This window comes from Arvicola amphibius, chromosome 18, assembly GCF_903992535.2.
Source record: "Arvicola amphibius chromosome 18, mArvAmp1.2, whole genome shotgun sequence".
In the NCBI taxonomy this organism is placed as follows: Eukaryota; Metazoa; Chordata; class Mammalia; order Rodentia; family Cricetidae; genus Arvicola; species Arvicola amphibius.
This window is the reverse complement of record NC_052064.1, coordinates 32575722-32584929: the sequence shown is the minus strand read 5'-3', so window position 1 is coordinate 32584929 and position 9208 is coordinate 32575722. Positions and strand designations below refer to the sequence as shown.

Below are 9208 nucleotides of genomic sequence, written 5' to 3'. Positions count from 1 at the left end.
CTGGCGCGTTGCCTCTTTGGGTCCCCAACCTGAGGAAGGGTCCGCACCTGTTTCTCATACACAGATTGACGGAACTAAGGGACGTGGGCAGAATGTTTTCAACCCTTTAAATGAATTTGTCCCTTTATTTTGATTCTGTGAGCATTATGCCTCTTCTTTCATCTTGAAGAATACAAATTGGATGGTGGGGGGGAGCCACGTGTGGCACTCCACACTGTGAATCCCTGCACTCGGGAGGCAGAGGCAGGGGGGATCTCAGAGTTGGAGGCCAAGCTGGTCTACAGAGTGAGTTCCAGGACAGGGAAGGATACACAGAGAAACCCTGTCTAGAAAAACCAAAACAAACAAATGAAAAAAAATCATTAAAAAAAACCCTCAAAAAAACAAGAAACAAAACTCCAAGAAATCCCAAACAAACACACAAAACACACACACACACACACACACACACACACACACACACACACTGGACAGAAGGAGGTGGGGACAAAAAAAAAACGAACGAACAAACAAAATTTAGGCTAATGGGGTGTGCGGAATGGAGGGAGATTTCATTAAGCAGTTTACCAGAGCCTGTTAGATCATGTGTTCTGAATTAAATCTGCTTAAAACAAATAACAAAACTTCTTGCATCTCCTTTATCCAAGTCAGAACCTTCAGCTGAATGGGTACGAAAGCGCACTGTCTTTAGCTTTTCCTTAAAAAGGAATGTTTATCTCGACCAAATTAACCACAGAAGGGAAAGCTCAGATTTCTGCTGCTTTGCCTATAAAAGCCGCTGCCTCCATAGCTGAGCTTTCCTCGGGGAGACACGTTTGTTTTCCCCTTTGTCTCTTATAACAAAGACAAGGGGGAAAACGCATTCCCATTTTGAAAAGCAGCAAGCCATCACTTCTTTTTCAGGGTATGAAACCAAATAAAACATTCTTTTCCTGTCTGCCTCCCGCCTTCCCAAGAAGATGAAGAAAGTAGAAGAACCAGACTACCACTCGGACTCCTCTAGGAAATTTTCCCGTCTTCTTTTGCATCTTCGCGTTAGGATTCTTAGCAGGCAGGCCTCCCCGGCCTTCCAAATGCTTATTTTACTAGACTTGAAAGGGAGTAGGGAAGGAAAAACAGGCGGGAGGGGGTCGGGGAGGAGGATTGTAATGTCTGACCCTGGAAATTAACCCATCTGGGCTCCAGTTTGGCCCCAGTGAAAAGAGATTATGGTTTGACCACCGCTTGACAAGGGCACCACAGGGGGCCCCCATCTTCCCAACAAAGCCAGGCTGCAGACAGCGCTATCTTTCCCCCCTCCCCCGGCCTCACTGGAGTGAGGACAGCCACTTGCCTTGCAGCAGGGATTGGACTCAGCCCCGGCTCAGCTCTGGCGCCCGGAGGAAGGAGGAACCCATCAGTTTCTGCTGATTTCAACCTTTCCCTAAAGGCGCTCCCGGCTCTCCCGGCCCACATCTTTCATTCACAGTTAGCATCAGTTAGCATCCTGCAAGTCTTAGCCAGCGGTCTTGCCATCCACACCGCCTTTTCTCTCAGGCCTCCTCTGGAAATCACCTCTCTCACCCCAAATCTCTTCTCACCTCCAAATAACTTCTCACTTCCACGTTAAAGCTAAGTGGAGGAGGGGGTAGCCTACAGAAACAAGTCCCCACCCAGCAGTTCTTTCCCGACCAAGCCTCCTCTCCTACAGGGAGGTAGAAGTGGCATGGGTGGGAGACCGGGTCTCATACCGCAGTCTCCCCCTTGCTGCTGTGGCTGAGTCTGTGGTAGAAGCGACGCCATGACTGCAGGGTCTTGCCCGACCAGATCCAGAAGCCGGTAGTGATGCCCACGATCATAGTCATCAGATACTTGATCATGAAGACTGTGAAGTCGGGGCTCATGGGCGGGAAGTGGCCTGGTGGGCACGGCACGGCATAGCTCTTGCAGGTCTGCAGGAGCCAGGTGCGCTCCCAGTGCTCACGGAAGGCCTGCTCGTAAAAGTAGCAGGCCAACACGATGGTGGCCGGCACCGTGTAGAGCACGCTGAAGACGCCGATGCGCACCATCAGCTTCTCCAGCTTCTCTGTCTTGGTGCCGTCGTGCTTCATGATGGTGCGGATGCGGAAGAGAGACACAAAGCCGGCCAGCAGGAAGGACGTCCCGATGAAGAGGTAGACGAAGAGGGGAGCCAGCACGAAGCCCCGCAGCGCATCCACACTAGACAGGCCCACGTAGCACACTCCACTGAGTAGGTCCCCGTCCACCTGGCCCATGGCCAAGATGGTGATGGTCTTGACCGCCGGCACAGCCCACGCGGCCAGATGAAAGTACTGTGAGTTGGCCTCGATGGCCTCATGGCCCCACTTCATGCCAGCTGCCAGGAACCAAGTGAGGGAGAGAATGACCCACCAGATGGAGCTGGCCATACCGAAGAAGTAAAGCACCATGAAGAGGATGGTGCAGCCCTCCTTCTTGGTGCCCTGCGCCACCGTGCGGTAGCCATCGTCCGAAAAGCGCTCCACGCACACGGCGCGGTCTTCTAGCAGGAAGCCCGCCACGTGCGCCACAGCCACCATGAAGTAGCAGCCCGACAGGAAGATGATGGGTCGCTCTGGGTAGCTGAAGCGCCGCATGTCCACTAGGTAGGTGAGCACCGTAAAGAGCGTCGAAGCGCAGCACAGCACTGACCACACACCTACCCAGAGGCGGGCGAAACGCCTCTCCTCCTCTTTAAAGTACATGAGGCCGTTAGCACGACCCGGCTCACAAGGCGCACCGCAGTCGCGCTCACCTAGGAAGCGGTAGCCCAGGTAGGGGGGCACTTTGAGCTGGCGCGGGCAGGAGAAGGGGAAAGACCACCGGCCTCTGCCATCCGAGGGGGATATCGCAGTGAAAGGCGGGTCGGGCAGGTAGGGAGCAGTAGGGTAGGCGGTGGGACTGCCGCCTGCGCCCCCGGAGCCGTCGGATGTGTTCTGGCCCACGCAGATCTCGCCGGCGCCGTGTACCGGGAAGTTCTCGCAGCGCAGTCGCTCAGGCCACTGGAAGCCGAACTTGTTCATCAGAGCCTCACAGCCTTGGCGGGCGCGCTCGCACAGGGAGCGGCACGGAGGAATGGCTTGGTCGAGTACGGTGCACACGGGCGCGTACATAGAGCATAGAAAGAAGCGCAGCTCGGGAGAACACTGCACCTTCACCAGCGGGTAGAACTGGTGCACCTCGAGGCCCGCGTCCTCTTGGTTTGTGTGGCCCAGCAGGTTGGGCAGGATGGTCTGGTTGTAGGCGATATCCGTGCACAACGGGATGGAGATGGGCTGGCAGAAGCCGTGATCCGGTACCGAGATGCCCTTCTCGCCGTGGTAGGGCTGAGCCCGGGTGCCCGTGGGCAGCGCGCCCAGGAGCGCCAGCACCAGGGCGTACAGGCCCAGGGGCGAGTGCGACGCCGCAGTGCCGGGGCCCCGCATCGCGGGCCGAGAGTGCAGTGGCGTTCTCAGCTGGAGGAAAAAGACGAGGCGCTGGGGAGCGGCTAGGATGCAGGGAGGCGCCGCCGCGCCCGGCGCATGAGAGTCCTCCCGGCGCCGGGGCCGGGCCGTGGGCGGCGCGGAGCCCAGGGCGCTAGGGTGCTTGCACGGCGGGGGCGAGGCCGCCAGCCGAGGGGGCGCCGCAGCCGCCTCCGCGTGGCACTCACGCGGCCGCCGGGGGCTGAGACTCCTGGGTCTGGGATGGGGGGTCGGGGGAGGGGGTGTCGCCTTACCCTCCCCGCCGAGACGTAACGGTGCGGCTTTCTCTTCGGCGACGGACTACAAGCGTCTCCGGTTACCTTCCAAAGTTTGCCCAAGTCTCTCGAGCCCAGGGCGCAAGGCGATGCCCACGTCCCCCCACACCGAGTCGGGCCGACGCCAGGCCAGAGCCCGGTGTTCCTCGCCTGCTCGCCCGGGCCGCCGCCGAGGCGGTGCAGCTCCGCCTTCTCGCCTCGAGGCCCCGCGAGCCGCCGCCGCCGCCTCCTCCTCCGAACCTGGAGCCTCTTTCAGCTCCGGGAAGGTCGGCCCCAAGTTACAGCCAAACGTCTGTTTCTCAATTTGAGTTCGATCCGTGCTCAGGAGCGAAGAGCTGGGCGAGTTCTTTTTGGAAACCCGGTTGCGCGGAATCCGAAGCGCCGAGGCTCCTGCACCCGCGGCCTGCCCCGCGCAATCCCGGCCCGCGAGTCCCCGCGTCTGCCGCCGCCCGCCGGGGAAGGAGCGCAGAGTAACGCCTGGAAGTCGCGCTGGTGGCTAGAAGAAGCGTCGGGCTCGCAGGGCTTCGGGCCGCCCCGCCTCCTCCCCTCCCCCCATTCACAAACCACTCCAGGGGCGGACCCCGAGCCCTCCGGAGGCCCAATAGAGTGCTTTGTTTTCTCTGTAGCCGCCTTCCGATTGGGTGGAAGTCGGAAGGGGCGGCCGAGGGAACGAGAAAGGCGGTGCCTGCAGCGCTCTGGGCGGATTCCTGAGGGGAGGGGCGGGGGACCGGGAGAGAAAAGTTAGTAAAAAACTTTTACCCAGAATTTGCTCAGGGGAGAAGAACGCACCAGAAAGGGAATTTGCTTGAAAGATTGGCTTCTCTTCCGGGTACCCTAAAACACACATTCCTGAGCAGAAGCGCACATTCGCCAAAGGCTTCGGCAAAAAAGCTGAGAATAGCGCTGCGATTGGGCGGAGAGACGTGATCTGGAGTCACGTTAGCCTTGGCTGCTGGCTGGCTTGGGCGGGAGGCTTTTGGTTAGCATCAGTGTGGGTCGAGAAGGGGGTGCGACTGACGATCCCCACACCCCAGCCGACCACGTGAAGCCACAATCCCCTTTCCCTCCCCCAGTCACAAAGAGGGGGGCCGCCTGGAAGGAGAAACCCGAGTCGGCCGAGGTGGGGACTTGGCGGCGGGAGGAAGTGCAGACCCTTGGAAGAGAGGGCCTAGAGTTGGGGGTGCGCGGGGCTCAAGAGCCAGCCCCCCACCCACCCGCGCGCTCACGGCCGGGAGCCTTGGGAGCCCGAGAGGTTCCAGTGGGGTTTGGAGAACACTCAGGCAGCACTGGGACAAACTTAGGAAAGTAACCTGAGACCGAGTGGCCCGGAACTCCCTGTACGATTTACTGAGCGCCTTCGGTTGCCCTGTTTTCCCTTCGCAGTGCGGTGTGTGGCCTTCGGGGACCCTATCTTCGTTGCAGAAACAACCATTTGATCTTTCCATTTGGAATCTACATAGAAAAGTTTTAATGCGCGTTAGAAACCAGGGCATTTGCTAATTAAAGGGCTTTCGAGACACAAAGAGGGGTTATTTTCCTTCTGGGGTAGCGTTTTCTGATTGGCAAGCGTTCTTTTGTTCTCGGTCAAATCTTAACCCTGCTCCAGGCACTGGGAGCTGGTGCGCGTTGTCTGACTGCCCCGGACGGGTTTGTTACTAAGGGGCCTCTGCCCTCTCAGAGAGGCCAGTAAGGAATATCATGAATATTATGAATTCCCGTGCAGGGAAATGACAAGCTGAATTGTTGAATCTCTCTGTCGTCTCTACAGTCCTCTTTGAAAAACGTTATTCCTGGCTGAGTCCTTCTGCCTGTCTCGGTTGGTTGCTGGTGCTTGAGGGATTTTTGATCAGTTTGAATGTTGAATGCTGGCACAAGTCACTGCCTCCAGGATAGGAAAACGCTGATTCTTGAATCTAACACAATTGGATTCCCTTTTCTAGCCAAGTTGGGTTTCTTGTAATTTTCTTTTATTTACTTTATCTCGGAGGTTTGCTGAGATCTTTCCTTCTACTTTGGAGTTCTTTTGTGCTCCGGTTAGTGGTTCTAAAGAGTAGAGCTCCTTGAAACAAGGAGCATCACTTGACACCCCCCCCCCCCCCGCAATAGAAATCAACTCTTTCCTTCCATCAGGTTTACCCTTCATACCTGATTATTTCCCCGTAGGAGTATCTACCTCAAAGCAATAAATATGAATAGGCAACATTTTCCTTTTTTTTTTTTTTTAAAAAAAAGGTACTTTCTTCAAGACTTCATCTTCTGCTTTCTAAATCATCCTTCCTATTACCTACCGCTGTGTTGTGTTGATATTAGTTGGGAGATATTAAAAACATGGGATCTGTTTTGCTATGTCATTGACAATGTGGGTGGCGGGGCTTGGATTCCTTTCTTCTCCCCATTGGGGTTCAGGATGTCCTTCCTCTTTGAGTCCAATTTTCGTGCTTATTTCGTGTGGTCTTATTTCGTGTGGCCCGATGATAACTCATCTCTGCTTATTGAGAGAAATACCAAGCTCTGTCGTCAAATAAAATGAAAACAAGCAGGGATAGAATACTCCCTCAAATGCAGCTGAACCCAGTCAGCTGATGAGCAGCTCATCCTTCTGGTCCCAGACAGGCAGCTTCTGACGTTAGGCAACCAAAATAGTGATGGAGGAAGAGCGGGTGGGATGCTCCAGGATAGAATAAGGAAATGCACATGAGATGCAGGAACCCCATTCTAGAGGAGGAATGCCACAGTTGTGCCTCCTTTGGCTCTCTCCCAGGCAGATAAGCGCAGAAGTAGTAGAGAAGCAAAGGTAGGGTTTAGGAGTTGGAGTGGAGAGACTGTTTTTAAAAAATGATTTAAAACAATAAAAGCAATACTCAGTCTGGGCTTGGGGCTTTTAGCGTGTTATTGAGCAAGTGCATGAGAGGCCCTAGATTCAATCCTTCATATTACCAAAAACCAAACAAAGAAAATCTCAATTCAAAATTACTCCATGAAAATGAGGATTTACTGTTTGGGCCGGGTGTAGGTAGCATTGGGTGCCTTTAATCCCAGCACTTGCGAAGGCAGAGGCAGTTGGATCTCCTTGAACTCAAGGCCAGGCTACAGAGTGAATTCCAGGACAACCAGAGAGCTACATAGTGAGGTCCTGATTCAAATAACACCCCCCCCCCACACACAATAAAAAGAAAGAGAGAGAGAGAGAGAAAGACTACAGTTGTGAGAGACAATGCTGTAACTTTCTAGGCTTGCCTGACGTTGATTGTTGTGATTCAAAAACAAAACCAAAAATGCCACGGTGTTAAGGAGCCATGTTATAAAGGAGTGGACCAGAAAAGTTAAGTTCCTAATGTAGGGAGCCACGTCTGTTTGGACTCTCTGGCAAGTGTTCAGTGTAGGCTTACATTCTCCCCGGGATTAATTTTCTTTCCAAGCAACACCTTCCACACCCAGCTCCCAAAGCCTCTTACTGGTATCTTCTTTGGAAAAGCCAGGGGTGGAAAATTTTGAAACTGTCCTGCTGCAAAACTTCAATTGTCCCTGCCCTTTGAAATAACAAAGGCCTTTATTTCTTCACATCTTCATCATATATGGTCCCAAAGAAAGTGACGGTAGTCATTAGCACCATCTTTTCAAGTACTACTTGTTTTGGCTAAGTCCCAGGTTTATCTAGCTGAATGGCATTTCTGATGTCAGGGCAGATTTGAAAATGGCTACGTGGTGCCACAATCCTATGGTGGTAATGGAACTCTGGCTGCAAGAATTGTTCTCGAAAGACCAGGAAGGGCATCTTGGAACACACACTTCTCTTTCTGGCTTGTCTTTTACCAGTTTTGATATCACAACACTGAAAGTTAGATATCCAACTGCCAGTTTGACACCAGCTTGAGTTCATCTTAGTTTAGTGTGTTGACTTGTTCTCCATCCAAAAGGGAATACTTTTTAACCTTTAAAGTGCTTTCAAATGTTACAGAAGTTAAAGATATCCAGATTGAGGAAGAGGGAGGCCATACTGTAATGGTGTTCATATTTGGTTCGTGGGCAGAATTGGTTTATGTAGCGAATTCAGTGGCTGAATCTGTTGGACCAACATTTTCTTCGTTGGTTAAGAGTTTTCCAGCACTCGGGAGGCAGAGGCAGGTGGATGGATCTCTGTGAGTTCGAGGTCAGCCTGGTCTACAAGAGCTAGTTTCAGGACAGGCTCCAAAGCTACAGAGAAACCCTGTCTCGAAAAACAAACAAACAAACAAACAAACAAACAAAAAACAACAAAAAAGAGTTTTATTTATTGTATAAAAAAGTAGTCCTTCTATTTAGCAGATACCCAAATACAACAAATACCCAAGTATCTCACAGTTCCTAAGTGTCAGGAATCTGGGTGTGCTTAGCTCGCCTTGGTTTAGAGTCTGTGTCCTCATCGCAAGCAGGGTGTTCTTCAGGACTTCACTGAAACTCGATTTTTTCCATATTTGTGTCCATAGAGGAAAGTCCCTAGGTTGACCTCACTTAAGAGGCAGTGGAGATTACAGTAAGGTGTAGGGAACTCTTGGGAGTGGAAGGATGCTGGTCTAGGTCCCTCCTGGGAAGGTCATTTCTTCTTTGTCAGAGGGTTGTCAAGATGAGGACCCAGAGAGAAACAGCTTTTGGGCAGCTGACCCCCCTCAGTCTGAGACTAAGAACACAGTGTTGACCAATGTTAGCACCACTCTGTATCTGTTACACTGTATCTGTTACAGCCAAAGCTGAACCCTGACCCTGGAGGATTGTTTTCAAGGACACATCTTTGGGCAAAGGGAAAAAGAATGTCGAGGAAGATATCTCAAGCAATTCTGGGGAAGCCCCTGGGTGCAGAGTAAGGAGATCACTCCAGCGATCAGGAACACAGTCTGAGAAGAGACTTGGGTCATCTGGGTAAGGAAGTGACCGCATTGTGGGTAATTGCTACCCGCGTCCCAGTGTGACTCCGGAAGGCGCTAAGGTGTGGGATGAGGGCCCAGGTGGCCAGAGCAGACTGGTTTGGCTCTGCTTTTCAGGACCGATTTCCTGACCTGCCTCAGGCAAGTGACCAGCTTCCCTAGTTCCCTCCCGGTGTGTGGAGGGGTTGGTGGTAGAATGCTGTGATCCAGGCGCATGAAAATCATCAGGACAGCACTCTGGTTTGGTTATAGGATGCACAAGATGAAATAAAAAGCCCGCCTAGCAGTGTATTTGTGGCTCTGGCTCTTTGCTGAAGTTGATAAGTTGGGTTTTTTGTTTTTGTTTGTTTTTACAGCGGTCTGTATCCTGCTGGATGTTTGTAATGGCTGTCTGGAAGGAAAGCCTTGGTCCGTACCTTTCTCAAATTCCAGGGTTCACATACCGCTGCCATGGTGGGGTATCAAGCCAATATGCTGTTAGTGAGCTTGGTCTTGAAAAAATACGTACACAGGTAGCCCTAAGAGCTATTCTAGGGCACTCATGGGCTTATAG

The 9208-nt window shown here is 52.7% G+C and overlaps 1 protein-coding gene across 1 annotated transcript; it reads right to left on the bottom strand.

Annotated features, from left to right (window-relative positions):
- Positions 1–434: 434 nt before the first annotated feature.
- Positions 435–4277, bottom strand: Fzd7 (frizzled class receptor 7). The gene has a single exon (XM_038315337.1). The coding sequence runs from the start codon at positions 3441–3443 to the stop codon at positions 1725–1727; it is 1719 nt and encodes a 572-aa protein (XP_038171265.1). The 5' UTR covers positions 3444–4277; the 3' UTR covers positions 435–1724.
- Between the last annotated feature and the right edge of the window lie 4931 nt (positions 4278–9208).